General features: G+C 40.5%; 1 protein-coding gene across 1 annotated transcript in view; it reads left to right on the top strand.

Moving 5' to 3' along the window:
* The window catches only part of CIB4 (calcium and integrin binding family member 4), a 47,856-nt gene that overhangs the window by 26,315 nt on the left and 4,058 nt on the right, over positions 1 to 17,483 (top strand). The window contains exon 4 of the mRNA XM_070947076.1: positions 16,430 to 16,571. Within this exon, the coding sequence (XP_070803177.1) occupies positions 16,430 to 16,571 (142 nt within the window). The remainder of the gene's footprint in view (positions 1 to 16,429; positions 16,572 to 17,483) is intronic.

The following is a 17,483-nucleotide window of genomic DNA, read 5'->3' as shown; positions in this document are numbered from 1 at the left end:
AAGAAAGTGCATCTCTTATTCTTGTGTTGCATCCACTTTCCTTCTTAGTCAAATTCAACAGGTAGTTCAGCACCTAGATACCTGTAGAATAATCTTTTTTACCCTATGTGATCATTGAGAAAACGTGTGTCATGACTCCCTGTCCTGCAAGAAATGAAGAGTGTGTGGATGAGTTCTGATGACACACTTTCTCACTTTTGGTGGCCCTCACTTTTGGAGCGTCCTGTAATTTAGATTCAGGAATGGCATCAACTGTCAAGTCTTCAAGAAGTCTGTAAGATTTATTGTTCCACAGGTCATATGGGCACTGATGATATAAACACTGCTAGTTTGTTTATTTATTAATCACATTTATATAGCTACCCATCCAGAGGTGGTATTCAGCAGGTTCTGACAGGTTCTGGAGAACCGGTAGCGGAAATTTTGAGTAGTTCAGAGAACCGGCAAATACCACCCGTGGCTGGCCCCAGAGTGGAGTGGGAATGGAGATTTTACAATATCCTTCCCCCAGGAGTAGGGTGGGAATGGGGATTTTGCAGTATCCTTCCCCTGAAGTGGGGTGGGAATGGAGATTTTGCAATATCCTTCCCCTGCCACACCCACCAAGCCACGCCCACCAAGCCACATTATGCCCACCAAGCCACGCCCACAGAACCGGTAGTAAAAAAAAAATGAATTCCACCACTGTACCCATCTCACAACAAGTTTGCAAGAGGGGACAAAGATGCCATCTACATTAAAATTGAACAGCCCTTTCTCAACAGAGTGGGAGGGATACGACATCACCTATGTCCTGTTTACAACACAGTCCTTTTAGCAGTTCCAAGTAGGTTCTACATTCATTTGCACTGTTCCAGTGACCCTGAGGGCACAGATAAACCTTGAAATGGCCTCAATGTTACTCAAAAAGAGTGCTAACAACTAGATGACTGCAAGGAATATAAATTCTAGAATAGAATAGAATTCTTCTATTCTCCACCATTTAGTCAGAACTGAAAAAGCTTCTTGGATGAGAAGAGAAACTTCATCAAGTGAAACAAAGAAAGTATAGTTGCCTTTTGAAAAAGCACCTTTGGGACAACCATGACCTGGATGACTGAGAATCTCCATAGACATTGGTCACTAAAAGGCAAATCGCATGACAATGACCATGTTTTCCTTTTCTCCTTCCTCCACATTTGAAATCCTTACCCGAGTACTCAGATAATTAACAAGAAGGGAATTAATCTTTATATTAACATTCATTGGAGAGGAAGGGATTACAAGAGAGTAATCAGGTACATGTTGCACATACACCAGGCTGCTTGTTTGGCACATTCAAGGCTGTCAGTGTGACCACATTCCTTGTAAGGTGTATTCCCTGTTGTGTGACTGATTACTCTCTTTTAATCCCTTCCTCTCCAATCTGCAAGTGGACAAAAAAAGAAAGAAAAGCATAACAACAGGTCAGGCACAGGACAACATATACTGACAAAAATTGGCAACCATATGATTGAGGACATTGCAAAATTTATAAATGTGGACATTGGTCATAGAGTCATTTTTTCAGTATCATAATTTCAAAAGTTTCTGAATAGAGCAGTTGGTAAGTGAGGACTATCTGTACAGTTCCTCAGAGATACAATGTGTAACCCAGGAGCAGTTCACAAAGACAGACTGCATAAGGATGATGTTGTCCAAGACTCTATCCAGCTGGCCAGCCAGCCGGCCAGCTGAAGCAGCAATCAGAACTGGGTCCTGGAATAGGTTGCAACATTGGATGACACTTTTAGCAAATCAAACAGGAGCTGTGCCACCAAATTAGGACATTAATATATTAATTTCTCTAACAAATTAGTTTTCTCTACATACTATTGGAAATTGTCATAAACATTAAGGTGATGAAGGCGATAATGAGAGGGATAAAATTTAGCAGTTGTTAAATAACCCCCAGGAGACCTGTACATCTGATCAAACACACTAACATTTCTGGTAACGCAATCTAGGTTTCTTGACAAGGTTGTACATTACCAAATGGAGTTATATTGAATATCCCCCCTGAGATCATGCTCAGAGTTCTTTACAAGGCAGCTTTTGTAGAATGAAATTAATCATCTTCAGTATCCTGGTACAACATAATTTTCTCACAGACAGAACTCTTTTTTAACAATGACCAAACCATTGCAGACCTGATTTTTCTTTAAAACAAATCAGCAAATGCAGGACTTGGAAATAGGAGGTCTAAAGGAATCTCCTTTTAATGACAAAAGAGTCATTCAATTAATTGGGGAAAATTAAAGTAGTATTTATCTCGTGAAAACTGAACAAATTAATAACTTTATTAAAATACAGAGACTACAGTTTTCTTGAAGAATATATTACAAAGCATCTTCCTCGCTTTTGTACAGATTCTTCTCTAATTACCCTGTCTTGCAGAACAGGGATATCTTCAGAATTGCCTCTTGACATTCATGAGCCATGTCGACACACAAATAGATGAGTGGCGTTTGGCTTTAAAATGTTACCTTAAAATATTAGCCCAGAATTAAAGGAAGTAGCCAAAAATAGTATTTCAAACAGGTCTCCGGGGTTCTGAAATAAAATTGTTTTGCCTTCTGATGATTTCAGAATAGTTACCAGAGGCCATATGTCAAGGTGACATATGATTCAGTTTTCAGATCTTTAAGAAATGACTCTCAAGTTAAGGGGAATTACAGTAATGAGATATGGATCAGTAGGAAGCTGACTCTTGAATTCCCCACGCCTGTACAAAATTTATTTAGGGTGCACTCTATATAAACCAGGGCTGTCAAACTCCTGGCCCGCAGGCCGGATGCAATATGCGCTGGCCATGCCAATGCCCAGTTTAGCAAAGGGGAAAATAGCCCCAATACATCCTGTGATGCCACTGTGACGACATGAGTTTGACACCCCTTATATAAACCATCTTGACAAGTGAATAACACTCAATTGTGGCTCATGTGGCTGCTCAGTCAAACAATGACAAACAATGAGCTCCCCAAACACCTTCACCGAGGAAACAGGCTACCCACTAATAAATAAAGTAAAACTCTAACCAGGCCTCTGCCCACTTTAATTACTAACAATTTTTGTCATAGGTCAGGGGTCAGTGCATCTAATTAGAAATATAATATTAGTTGGTTTAGTTAGTTTACTTTATTGTCAATGCACCTCGTACAACGAAACTAAATGCCATCTTCAGTGTTCATAACTATAAAAATAAAACACAAACACACATCCTTCACATTCTATACCACTGAATTGAAAACCCCTGATATTGCATTAATATTGCACTATACAATAGAATTCAATATAGTTACTGCCCTGGGATAGAAGCTGTTTTTCAGCCTATTTGTCCTTGGTTTTATTTTCCTGCACCATCTGCCAGATGGTAATAGTTCAAAAAAAGGGTGCCCAGGATGAGATGGATCTTTAAGAATGTTTTGAACTTTCTTAAGGCAGTGGGAGCTATAAAGCTCTTCCAAAGAGGCGAGAGGGCAACCAATGATCCTCTGGGCAATGACGTTAACCCTCTCAAGTGCTTTCCTATCTGCCACGGTGCAATTGGCAAAACATACACAGGTGCAGTAAGTTAAAATACTCTCTATGGTGCAGCGGTAGAAGGTCATCAGCAGTGACCTTATGCTTAATGCTTAATATACTTAACCAAGCAATGAATGATCTAGTGGTTACAATTCTGTAATCTTCTAATTTTGTTGTTCTATTTTTGTTAGTTTAACATGTGAAAACTAAACTCATTTCATTTGTTTTTAATTAAACGTATTGAGTGAAAACAGGTTAATACAGTAAGCATATACTTGAATGTAATTATTTGGATTATGGCTGGTGTTAAAGCAACATCTGTCTCCTCAAGGAACTATCCAACGTGCTGAAGGTTCTGTTATTGAGAATTTGAGTCCTGCTTCCTAGGCTAGATAGTATCCATCCATTCAAGGCACACTGATCAACTTACTATGCAAGAGAAATAAAATGGATTACGGATTTGTTCCTGGCTTTTAATTTTACCCAATCCTAGCACAGCAAATTATCCAGGACAGTGCAATCTGAGGCAAACAAACAATCAAACAAACAAACAAGCAGAGTTCTGCCAATTTTGTGAATGACTGATAACTCGGGCAATCCTCTGGCTTGGAATCTTGTGTCCCGTCTTCTTTCCATGAACTCCCTGAATCCTGTATTTACACAATGATCTGCTGAACTTTCATACCCTTGAGGCGAGTATGTCAATTTTTGCTGAGATTGGACTCAGGGCCTGCAACCTCTGAATATCAAAACTCAGAAGTCTCAAGCTTAACTTGGGAACAATTGAATTAGGAATAGGAATTATTTATCCTTTTAAAAATGTAATTCTTAAAACTGCCCTAAGAATAAAAAGGTTTCAATGGGAAACAATGTTCTTTCTTTCCAACCCTCCCTTTTTCCTAGTACTTTACAAACAGTAGAAGATTCTGCTGTTCTCACCATTCCCATCTAAACTCTCTTGCTCTGAAGTTGACTAATTGCTAAGACCTAAGACCTTGACTCTGAATTAAAATGAAGAATTTCCTGTAATGTTCCAGTAGAATGTAAACGATCAGATTGGTCAAAAGATTCTGTACTTGTGTTTCACTGCAAGGATTGTTAAGAACTTTATGTCAATCAAAACTCACTTAGCAAAGCAAGTTTGGAGTCAAAGAATTAAAAAATGCTGCTCCAAAACTCTTGCTGCTATTTTATGCTGAATATTGTCTAGAGGGATGGCATCAAATCAGATCTGATGAATAACTAATTGTGGGATAGAATAAAGTAGGCCCAGGATCCTGTGATGCTATGCCACCAAGTCATCTAAGAATAGAATAACAGAGTTGGAAGGGACCTTGGAGGTCTTCTAGTCCAGCCCCCTGCTCAGGCAGGAAACCCTAAACCATTTCAGACAAATGGTTGTCCAATCTCTTCTTAAAAACTTCCAATGTTGGAGAATTCACAACTTCTGGAGGCAAGTTGTTCCACTGGTTAATTGTTGTAACTGTCAGGAAATTTATCTTTAGTTCTAGGTTTCTTCTCTCCTTGATTAGTTTCCACCCATCGCTTCTCGTCCTACCCTCAGGTGCTTTGGAGAATAGCTTGACTCCCTCTTCTTTGTGGCAGCCCCTGAGATATTGGAACACTGCTATCATGTCACCCCTAGTTCTTTTTTTTATCCAACTAGACATACTCAATTCCAGCAACCATTCTTTATATGTTTTAGCCTCCAGTCCCCTAATCATCTTTGTTGCTCTTCTCTGCACTCTTTCTAGAGTCTCAACATCTTTCTTATGTTATGGCGACCAAACCTGGATGCAGTATTCCAAGTGTGGCCTTACCAAAACATTATAAAGTGGTATTAACACTTCATGTGATCTTGATTCTATCCCTCTGTTTATGCAACCTAGAACTGTGTTGGCTTTTTTGGCAGCTGCAGCACACTGCTGGCTCATATTTAAGTGATTGTCCACTAGCACTCCAGGATCCCTCTCACAGTTACTACTATTGAACAAGGTACCACATATACTGTACCTGCGCATTTGGTTTTTCTTGCTTAAATGTAGAACCTTATTTTTTTCACCATTGAATTTCATTTTGTTAGATAGCGCCTAATAGTTCTTTCAAGTTGGACTTTACTCTTAGATAGATCTGCTCAATGTTCAAGTCTGTCAAAATCTTTCTGAATCTTAAGCCTGTCTTCTGGAGTGTTGGCTATTCCTGACAGCTTGGTGTCATCTGCAAATTTAATGAGTTCCCCATCTATCCCCTCATCACCTCAAGTCAACATGTATAGTACCCAAGGCAAAGCAGGTACTAAAGGTTTTTGAGGCTGACCATCCTGCAGTATTTGAGAACATTCCGGATGGATTTGACTCTTGATAATCGATGGATAAACAGACAGGATGCCTTACCCATTATATTTGAATCTATTTACACTGCTGCTGGCTGTCTTCTTCTTCTCTTTCCTTCCACTTTTGCCAGGATTAGCCCCTTCCTAAAAGAGTTAGGTGCTCATATAATGTGTCTAAAGTAGGATAATTTGAGTTTGGTCTTTGTGCTCATGGGAAAACTCTGAGCTGACAGATGATCCATTGGTTTGCTTTCTTGGCTGTCCACAGTATTCCCAGGAGTCCTCCCCAACACTAAAGTTCAAAGGCATCATTACTATTCCTGTCCTACCTCTTCAGAGTCCAACTCTGAAATGTCTCAAGGAATACCATAACTTGCATGATTCTGATTGTTGTAGGCATAAACACATAGCAACACTTGAATATCTTTTACAAGGCCTTCATGGTTGCTCTACCAAGTGCTAGTCTGTGATTTATTATTGCTTGACTGTTTATCCCTTTACTGTTGATGGTTGATTCTAAAAGGCAAAAGCTATCCCCCACTTCAGTATCAGTTCTAAGGCTGATTATTCTACCTGTTGTCATTAGTTTGGTCTTCTTTATATTTAATTTTCACCCATTTTTTTTTCATTGTGCTTCTTAATTTTTATCCCAAGAGCTTGCAGATCCTTTGCATTTTATGGCTATCAGAATAGGGAAGCTATTCTTTTTCATGAGATGTGTGTATTGCTTGATTTAATTCAAAACAAGTAAAAGATTTTCACGATGTATTTGCATTGGTGTGTTTATGTGTACCTTTAATATTAGTCTATGGTAATACTCTCCAAACACCTGAAATAAAGTCATATAAAAGAAGATGAAGAGTTGTAATCAGTCATTTATGGACATAGAATAATAGAAAGTAAGTTATAGGAAAGCAGATTACAGTTGAATGTTAGAGAAAAAATCCTAAGAATAATAGCAGTATGACAGTGAAGCCATAATTACTGAATAAAATGTTGGGCTTCTTTTCACTGGATAGGTTCAAGTGGACCATAGTCATCAATTATGAATGGAATCCTTTATATAAAAAAAGAGAATTCAGTTCAATATCTTAAATGTCCCCTTCCAACTGTATGATATGATTCTTTAATTTTTATTGAAGATTTTTCAAAAAAGAAAATTAAAAACTAATATAACAATATAGATTAAGAAAAAGAAAAGCTAAAGCTAAAGATGCAAGAAAGGGGAAGAAGTAAAAAAGAGAAAAGAAAGAAGATAAAAACAACTTCTTTACAGCAATTACAAATACAATTATAAATTTACCTCTTATCCTGTTACAGCATATCTCTCTTCTTTGTATTATCTATCTTGTCTAATGAACAAAGCCATAAATCAGAAGTTAATTGTTTTTTATTTAATGCAAAACGTCTATTAGGGGTTTCCAGTCAACAATAAACATAGATGTTGTCTTTTCTCTAATCAAAGAAATCAATTTAGCTATCTCAGCAAGTTCCATGATCTTCACCAACATTTTTCCATTGTGGGTAATGCTGAGTCTTTCCATCTTTATGCATACTGCAGTTACAATATACGAAAATGAAGTTCCGTGATATTCCCCCAACTGTTTATCCCACTATCCCCTCCAAAAACCCTCTGGTTTCAATTGCTTATTAATCTTTAAAATCTCCTGAATCAACCCCAAAGATGCTTTTTCAAGAGGCAACTGGACTTTCTGGTTTTTCTCTGAAAACATTTCACTTCTCATCCAAGAAGCTTCTACATCTCTGACGATGGTGGGGAATGGAAGGATTTATACTCCTTGCAAATTCTTTTAGTGGGTCGTTGAGGGCAGCTGGAGGTTTATCTGTGTCCTCAGGAATCACCTGAATGGTGCAAATGGGTGTGGAGGCTTCTTGGCATTGCTGAATGGACTGTGTTGTAGAGTGGAGATAGGTGATGTCATATCCCTCCCCCTCTGTTGAGTGAGGGCTGCTCAGTTTTGACACAGATGGCCTCTTTGACCCCTCTTTCAAACCGGTGGTTCCCTCTGTCCAAAATGTAGACCTTGCTGTCTTCCAAAAAGTGGCCCTTGTCTTTTAAATGCAGATGGACTGCTGAATCTAAGTCAGCAGTCTAGATCTAGATGTGTGTATTTGAATCCAAAATTTTCTAGCCTTTTTAAATAAGCACCAAACATGATAAAAAATGTTCCTTCTTGATGTTCACATTTGCAACATAAATTTGCAATTTACATTCAGGACAATTTTTCTGGTGACATATACGAATGGTAGAGTATATTAGAGAGAGCTGTAAAGCACTGTGAACCAGGATATAAGTCTAATTGCTGTTGCTATCTTCTGATCCATTGGATCCCTCTGAAGCAGGGGTCTCCAACCTTGGCAACTTTAAGCCTGGCGGACTTCAACTCCTCGAATTCCCCAGCCAGCAAAGTTGAAGTCTGCCAGGCTTAAAGTTGCCAAGTTTGGAGACCCCTGCTCTGAAGAATCAGGGCCTTAAAGCCTCACATGCCTCTCAACTGAGCTTTCAGCAATACTTTCCAACAAATGCAAGGCAGAGTTCATCCCCTTAGCATGAAACAGGGGCCAAGAGTGCTGCTTTCCTAACTTAAATAAAATAATGCAAGGCAAAATCCACAAGCAATTTGTCCATCCCCCCCACCTCCCCATTGCAGTTGAGACAAAAAAAAAAAATCTTGGACGATATTTGTATGTGCACTTAAATGGGAGGAATAGCTACTAAAATAAAAGTTTTATTGCTTGTGGACAGGGCCAGGTGCCAATTGGCTTGGCTAGATACTGAGTTGCTGATCCCTGTTCTTTGGATGGTGATATATGAAGGTTCCTGGCCATGATCCAGTAAGTGTCATTAAATTTAGGTTTTAACATGAAATGGATCTTTTCTTTTCCTGTAGTCTATTACCCCAGTCTCTGAAGAGTGTTTTTTAGGGAGGGGGGTATTGGGAATGAAAACAACGGACTACCGTGCCGTCTATGTGGCTCTAACTTGATGTTTTCTGGATGTTGGCCAGCATCCAGTATCAGCTTACAAACTACTCAAAAGACAAACTTTTTTCCATTTATGCAGACAGAGACATAATGTACTCTGGGTTTGCTTTCTTCCTCCCTCCCTTCATTTTAAATAACAGCTGTGGGAGGGGGGGAAGTGTTCAGTAAATGGAAAATCGTGAGGGGGAGACTGGGCCTTGAACTGGGCCATATCTAGATTCTTTAACTGCTTTGAATTCTGTTTTCTAAAGATTTGATGTACAGGCTGAGGAAAACTCTTCGGTGATGGACCTCCGCCATCTTCAGGGAAGCTAATGCATTGCACCTCTTTGTGTGCAGACCATAGTTTTTAATTATGGACTATCTAAATCTTATCTATCCAATGAAATAGTTGATAACAGATTGTAACAATGGTTATATATGCATATATACCTGCATGCACATATATACAAATATACAAAGATGTAGACAGAGATGTGAGCAAACCAGCTAGAGACATGGATGGGCAGAGGGATGGATGGATGGATGGATGGATGGATGGATGGATGGATGGATGGATGGATGGATGGATGGAGTAGGTAGATAGAAAGGTATAATTTCATTCTTTGTACAGTATTTATATTCCCATTTACTTTAAGTTCAGAATAACCCTTATTTTTATATTTGCAACAAATTCTGTGGTGTTGAGGATATTTAGTTGATAGACTAATGTTACAGTGGTTATGTCTGCTGTGTAGGCCCCATAGTAAACTCAATCTAGTCGTCCCCCCCCCCCACCTCTCTCTCTCTCTCTCTCCCTCCCTCCCTCCCTCCCCCCAGCTCTCTCTCTCCCAAACAATCCAAACAACAAAGTTTAAACTAAAAACCGTTTTTCAGTACTTTTGAAATCTTGTTCTCCAGTTGTTATATATTCATCCCATTCTATTTTCCTCTCACAAACGGAAAATCACAGCATACTAAGAAGTTTCAAATCATGCCATGCAATGAGGATCATACAGTTTCAAATGTTATCAGAATATGAGCACCATAAATCATACTCATGTAGCTAAGCCACAAACACAAAATTATAAGCACATAGTCCTTTCTTCAAGTTTCTTGCAAAACATCCCTTGAAAGAGAATAAAGTTTTCCTTCAAAGATAATTCAGAAATGGCTGTTACACAATCATGAAAGCTTTACCACCCATGGCTTTCTAATAGTGTTTTAAAATGCAACATAATGTCTAACAGTGTGTTTGAAGCCCAGTTTTGTCTTGATGTGGGGCAAAAAGACATTTGTGGGAAGCAGCCTATGAGACCCATAGCATCAGTTGCAGGCTGATTTTAACAGGATCTGGATGACCTCAGATTCCCATTGAAGCTTAAGTCTCTTTGTTTCCATAAAAACTTTAGGGGGGAAAAAAAACTCCCTTATTTGGGGCACAATAATAGTTTTCAGAGAAAGCAATATACACGGTACGCATCTTCAAGACTATTTCAGAAAGCACTTATTTTCCTTTCACAAGGAACAATAGAGAATGAAGATTTCTTTTCTTTCTCTCTCTTTTCTGATTTGTTTTTCATTAGTGTTCCTGGCCAAGAGTGAGACAGAATCTATTTTAGAGAGAAGGCTAGAAATATCTGCCTCCAATTACAAACCCTTCAACCAGGGTTGTCTTTGAATCTTAATCTTAAAACAGAAGGAACCCAACAAGAACTTGTTTTGCCGAGCTGTATAATTAGACATATGAGTAAAACAATGTAACGATTGAAAGGATTCTTTGTACATTTAGTAGAGAAACTAAGCCACAAAGCACTGTAGAAAGAAAGGTGTGGGTATTTGTGGGCATATGCACATTAACAAATGGATGGACATAACAAGATCTCTGCTAGATCATTTCAAATTTCCAAAATAATCAGCTAGATGCTTCGGACCTCTTCTACTATGGCTTCCTAACAGTGGGATCTCATCAGGACTCCTGAACCTGGAAGTTTTATCCACCTGTAAAATAGTCTCTCTGCTTCATGGCTTTTTATAAAATCTTTCATTTTAATAGTATAGCAATAGCACTTATATAGACTAGACCAGAGGTGGGTTTCAGCAGGTTCTGACCAGTTCTGGAGAACCGGTAGCAGAAATTTTGAGTAGTTTGGAGAACTGGTAGTAAAAATTCTGACTGGCCCCACCCCCATCTATTCTCTGCCTCCCAAGTCCCAGCTGATCGGTAGGAAATGGGGATTTTGTAGTAACCCCCTGGATTGGGGAGGGAATGGAGATTTTATAGTATCCTTTCCCTGCCATGCCCACCAAGCCATGCCATGCCCATCAAGCTACACCCACAGAACCAGTAGTAAACATTTTTGAAACCCACCAGTGGACTGCACTGGACTGCACTGGACTAGAATAGAATAGAATAGAATAGAATAGAGTAGAATAGAATAGAATAGAATAGAATAGAATAGAATAGAATAGAATAGAATAGAATAGAATAGAATAGAATAGAATAGAATAGAATAGAGTTCTTTATTGGCCAAGTGTTATTGGACACACAAGTAATTTGTCTTGGTTCATATGCTCTCAGTGTACATAAAAGAAAAGATACGTTCCTCAAGAATCATATACAGCTTTACAGTGCTTTACAGCCTTCCCTAAGTGGTTTAGAGAATTAGCATATTGCCCCCAATAATTTTGGCTCCTCATTTTACCCACCTCGGAAGGATGGAAGGCTGAGTCAACCTTGAGCCTGGTGAGATTCGATCTGCAAAATTGCAGGCAGCCGGCAGGCAGCAAAAGTAGCCTGCAGTACTGCATTCTAACCACTGCGCCACCACGGCTAAATTCACTATAGCCAATAATCAATCACATATTTGAACATTTTGTTTTCAGACAAGTGAGTTATTGCACTATCTCATGGTTTATTCATGATTTGTTGAATAGACCATAACTGGCTCGGACCACACACTGAACTAAGATAAAAACAAACAAACACACAACAAACAAGCATTAGGGATTAGTGCAGGGATCGGCAACCTTAAACACTCAAAGAGCCACAAAGGCCCTAACCAGAAGCCCCCCATTCAATTCTGGAGCCCACCGGAAGTCTGGTTCCCCCCCACCATAGTGTCTCCTCCTAGTGCGGCATCCTTTTTCCTCTGCCAATCGGAAGTCTAGTTCCCCCACTATAGAGTCTCCTCCTAGCGCGGCGTCCTTTTTCCTCTACCTATCCTAACTGAAAGCCCTATCAATTGTGGAGCTGACTGGCGACAGGGGGCCACAGTAGAGGGATGAAAGTGCCACATGTGGCTCCAGAGCCACAGGTTGCTGACCCCTGGATTAGTGTGATGTGCAAATTTCAACCACTACTTTTGGCATAGGATTAAAAGAGTCCCCAGAGATCTTCCAGTCCAAACTTATGTATGGACAAAAATCCTCAGGCATCCCAGAAAAATGGCTGTCCAATCTTTCTTTGAAAATCTCCAGTGACGAAGCACCCACAATTCTAGGAGATAGATTATTCCATGACTTAATAGCTCTCATGAACAGTGTCAACAGTGTTTTTGTTTTGAGTTTGGATCTCTTTGTAAATTTTAAACCCATTGCTCTTTTCCTATCCTAATGAACCATGAACTATGGAAAATAAATCCATGCTCTCTGTGACAGTCCTTCAAGTATTAAAAGAGTACTATTTTGTTTTCCCTTAGACTTCTCTTATTTAGGTGAAATATACTAAATTCTTTTAGTCATTTTTCATAGATTTAGTATCCAAACTCATCAACATATTTGTTGCTCTTCTTTGTAATCTTTCCAATTCCTTGGCATCCTTTTTATAGTGTGGCAATAAACCTGGATACAGCATTCTAAAAGAAGTCTTACCAGTACTGTGCTGAGCAGAACAATTATACCTCTGTTGATGTAGATCTGGACTGCATTACCTCTCTTTTGGTAGGTGCAGTGACATAGATATCCAGATCCTATACATAGATCCTATTCTATACATAGATATCCAGATCCAAAGGGAGAGGGATACGGCATTACCTCCAGTCTACAACACAGTCCTTTCAACAGTTCCAAGAAGGCTCCACACACCCATTTCTACCACTCCACTGACTCTGATAACACAGATAAACCTCCAGGTAGCCTTAACGACTTGCTAAAAGGATGCAAATGACCAGCTGTCTGCAAGGAGTATAAATCCTTCCATTCCCCCCCATCCAGTCAGAGCCGAAGAAGCTTCTTGGATGAGAAGCAAAACGTCTCCAAAGAAAAACCAGAAAGTCCAATTTCCTCTTGAAAAAGCATCTTTGGGACAACCATGACCATGAGACTCTCCATAGACGTATCCAGATCTTTCTTACAACTACTGCAGCTGAGCTACCTCAGTGCACAATCTACATTTCTTGACATTTAACTGCACTTTGTAAAAAAAAATAATAATGTTAGCACATCACCAATCTTTTTGGCACTTCCCATGTACATAAAAGTGCTCATTAAGATTACAATTAATGGTTCTGAGATCTTCTATTTTTTGTTATGTGGCCCACTTTTCATTTTTTTAAACTTAATTTTTTGTTTTGTAATTTGTCAGAGGATTCTCTATGCAGCCATACCAGTATCATCAGCTGTCTCCCATTTTTATTTCTGTTTAATATTGTCTGTCATGGCCCCATCAGATCTGAGGAGGAGGAGGAGGAGATGGAGCCTGGGCCAACAGTGGGGGCAGTCCCTATGGCCCCTGAGAAACAACCTGGGGATGAGGACGAGGCAGTCCCAGGTCCCTCAGACCTCGGAAGAGTAAGCAGGGAGGAAAAGAGGGTGCAGACAGACCAAGGAAGGGGGGAGGGCAGGCAGCAGAGCAGAGGTTCAGAGTTCCTGGGCAGAGCTCCAGAGACAAGCAAATGCTTCTCCTACCCAAGTATGGAGAATGGAGAGGAGGCAGACTCAGCACAGGACAACCTGACTACTTGGGAGGAGGGTACTCCTCTCCTCCCGAGAATCACCTGGAGAGTAGCATTTAAGGAGATGCTATGGAGAGGAGTTTTTTTGTCAGGAACAAGTGTGTTCTGCCCCAGCTACGGACCCCAAAGAACGCAGCACACACAAACTCTATACAAAGCTTATTTTACTCAAATAACTTAGTCTTTATCAACCAAAGGCTGTTAATAAACTGTCTTAACAGCCTACCAGAATTCTAAGATAAGGTAATCATAGTCTTACTAGAGTTGGCAGAAAGCCCAGAAACAATTTTGCAGAGAATCCAGACGCAAAGGAGATTGAACTAAAGTTGTTTGAACTAAAGTTTGCTGCAAGCAGCATTCCTCCTTAAATAGGCTAAGGGAGTGGCCAATTAGCCCCAAGCCTTACTCTCGAGGAGACCTCCTCCTGAGGAGCCACTCCTGGCTTTTGGCAGCTCTGCGCGCCCGTGCATTGAGAAGAGGCTCCTCCTCTTCGTCCTCTTCACTTAAAGAAGCTTCTGGAGGTTCTGAAGGCCCTGCTGAATCCCTGCCTCTGGCACCACATCTTCTCCAGCCTCCTCACTGTCTGACTCAAGCACCACACCAGCCTCCTCGTTGTTGGAATCAGCTACAATCTGCACAGGCCGCTGACGGGCCACAACAAAGTGTTGTATTTCACAGCAACACGCTCCAGTGCTCCAAGAAGAATTTTGCTCCCGAATCCTTGCTAGTGTGGACTGAGGTTTGATCCTTTGCTTTGACATTCGTCATGAACTTTGCCAAATTTGAGAGCCTGTCTTGCCTCCGGAGTGGTGCTGCTCCTGACTTTCACTGTTAGGAAGTTGCACGAAGCGTGTGTGCGGGCGTGTGTGTTCGAGCCTTCCTCTTGGACGGTAAGGGTAACCTGGGGGGCAGAGACCTTGGAGAATGGACCGGGAATTGCTGGATTGTGGTGGGGGGGTTGAATAAAAGTTGTCAAGCTTCCACCTACCACAAGTTGCTTGCGCACCAACTCTGGGTCGTAACATTGTCTGTCTTGGGGCCTTAATTATCTAATTTTTCAGAATTTTTCAATCCTTCTGAACTTTCTTTTCCTTCAGATTTTCTCACCATGGAATCATTCCTACATTTTCCCTTATAGTTGATGAAGGCTATTGCTGAGCACATTGTAAGCCTCCCTGAGTCTCCGGAGAAGGGCGGCATATAAATCAAATTAAAAAAAAAAAAAAATTAGAAGAGCCGAGGTGGCGCAGTGGTTAGAGTGCGGTACTGCAGCTACTTCAGCTGACTGCTAGTTCAGCAGATCAGCGGATCAAATCTCACCGGCTCAAGGTTGACTCAGCCTTCCATCCTTCCGAGGTGGGTAAAATGAGAACCCAGATTGTTAGGGGGCAATATGCTATTTAATATACTGTCTTTGGTGTAAGGCGCCCAGAGTCCTCGGAGAGTGGGCGGCATAGAAATATGAATAATAAAAATAAATAATAAAATAATAAAATAGATTCTCTTGGATCTCTCACTTGCTGCAACGTTCTCAGCTGACACTGGGAATAGTTGAAACTATATCACCGTTATATGTTTGCTGGGCACCTTGGATGATTTTCAAGGCTGTCATCTAGTGGTAGAGGAGATAATGGTGGAGGATATTATATAGTGGGGGTGGGGGGGATGCCGTACAATGTCCTAGACAGGGGTGAGATTCAGCCGGTTCGGACCGGGTTGGAAGAACCGGTAGTTGTGACCTGCGGGTGGACACACACACCCCGCCATTATGTTGTCCTATTTAGCTGCATTTTTTAAGCTGCATGCATGCTTGCAACCGCACGCACAAGCAAAGCATATGCACAGAAGGCTGTGTGCATGTGCGGAAGGCATAAGAGAGAGCGAAGCCAGCGTGCGCTCACGCACACTTACATTTTCATTGCTGGGGTGAACCGGTTGTTAAATTATGTGAAGCCCACCTCTGGTCCTAGATTAGGCTAAAATGGGATTGAGTTATAGTGTTTTAGCAAGTTGTAAGAGCCATGGTTAAGCTCTAATATGGTTGGCAGAGCACAACATGTTACATGAATGCGGTTTTAGTAACATAGGTTTAGCATTTTACATGTACATATAAGCCAGCCATTGTGTGTGGTTGCATCTTCCAGAGCTTTATTAGAGATAGTGGAATTGTAGATATTTCCCTATTCTGCTACTTAGAGCAAAGAGGCAGGTGCAGATAGAATGGACAAGTCTTTTTTTTTGAACTAATGATCTACTGCCACCTAGTGGTGAACAAGAAAAACTGCAGATGGCTTGAAGTAGGAAGACAGGAAATGTGAGGGGGGCCCCTCACAAATCTTTATTTCAATTTAAAGGAATATTCTTCTTGTGTATGAGGATATTCAAGCATAAAAGTATTTCAGTGCAGTCTGTTTATGGTTTTACATAGAATATAGTATCAAAGAAAGATTCGATCAAGCCACATGATATATACATTAGATATATATATATATAATTGTAATAATACAATTGTTATTATTAATTCAAATTTATATAGTTGCCCATATGTAGGCTAGAAAGGCTCCACTAAGAATAATGTGACTAATTGTAGTCAAATTCTTCTGTTTTCATCCAGATGAATCCATTCAGGGACAGGATCTGCAAGGTCTTCTCCACAGATGGCTACTTTACATTTGAGGACATCCTTGGGATGGCATCTGTCTTCAGTTACCTAGCATGTCCCACCCTTAAGGTTGAATACGCTTTTCGGATTTATGGTATGTCATTTCCCATTGTAATATTGTTGTGACCCAGGCCCAAGTAGGTATTATCAGACGCAATCAGTTCAAAAACAAACAGACTTTAATAGAACAGCTGAGAATTAACTCATTTTCAGCATAGTCCAAACTAATTTAAAACAAATTCTTCATAACACAATTCTTCAGCCCTATCACTAACCTATCTAATTAGGCAACCTGCCAAAGGCTTGTCTTGGCAGAAGTTCAGAAGCAGAAGACTCTGACAAGAAATAAATGCAACAAGACAAGAAACAAAGCTATCAACGTTGTTTTCCGACAAAGAGCCCAAGAGCCGTTGCTGGTCTTTTAAGCCTTATGGAAGCGGCCTATCATCTCTTGGCCCTACTCCCGAGTCGTCCTTTTTGCCTCAGCTACTCTTGCCTTCTGGAAGCTCTTCTCATGAGTGAACTAGGAACAGGCTTCTCCTGTTCCTCTGTCTCTCTGCTGTCATCTCTGGAGGCTCCGGAGTCCGCACATCACTCCCCGATGGCCCTGGCCCCATCTCTGCCTCTGACACAGAGCCCTCATCCGGGCCTTCCCCAGCCTCCAGGACTGGCCCATGTTCTTCCTCAGCCTCCTCACTGTCGGACTCCGCTGCCAGCTGCTGCTGGCGGACCACAACAAATATCCTCATAACAGTTTCAGTGTAAGAAAAAGCAAACCTCCTCAGGTCTGGAGGCACTTTGAGGATGAGATCAGGAATTGGAAGCCCAGGTGAGATTGGAACCATTTTATTTTTCAAAGAGGGGATAGAAACAACTGCAGACATGGCCCGAGAAGAAACAGTTGTTGGGTTCAAGCCATAATATGGCTAGTTTGGTTTTTACTTTAAAAAATGAAAAAAGGAAGGGAAAAGAGAAATTAAAAAACAACTCACATAACATACAAAAA

The sequence above is a fragment of the Pituophis catenifer genome, unplaced genomic scaffold (genome assembly GCF_029215685.1).
Source record: "Pituophis catenifer annectens isolate HBS135680 unplaced genomic scaffold, rPitCat1.0.hap2 SCAF_1, whole genome shotgun sequence".
Taxonomy (NCBI): Eukaryota; Metazoa; Chordata; class Lepidosauria; order Squamata; family Colubridae; genus Pituophis; species Pituophis catenifer.
The sequence above is the reverse complement of the archived record's forward strand: the minus strand, read 5'-3'. Positions and strand labels throughout refer to the sequence as shown.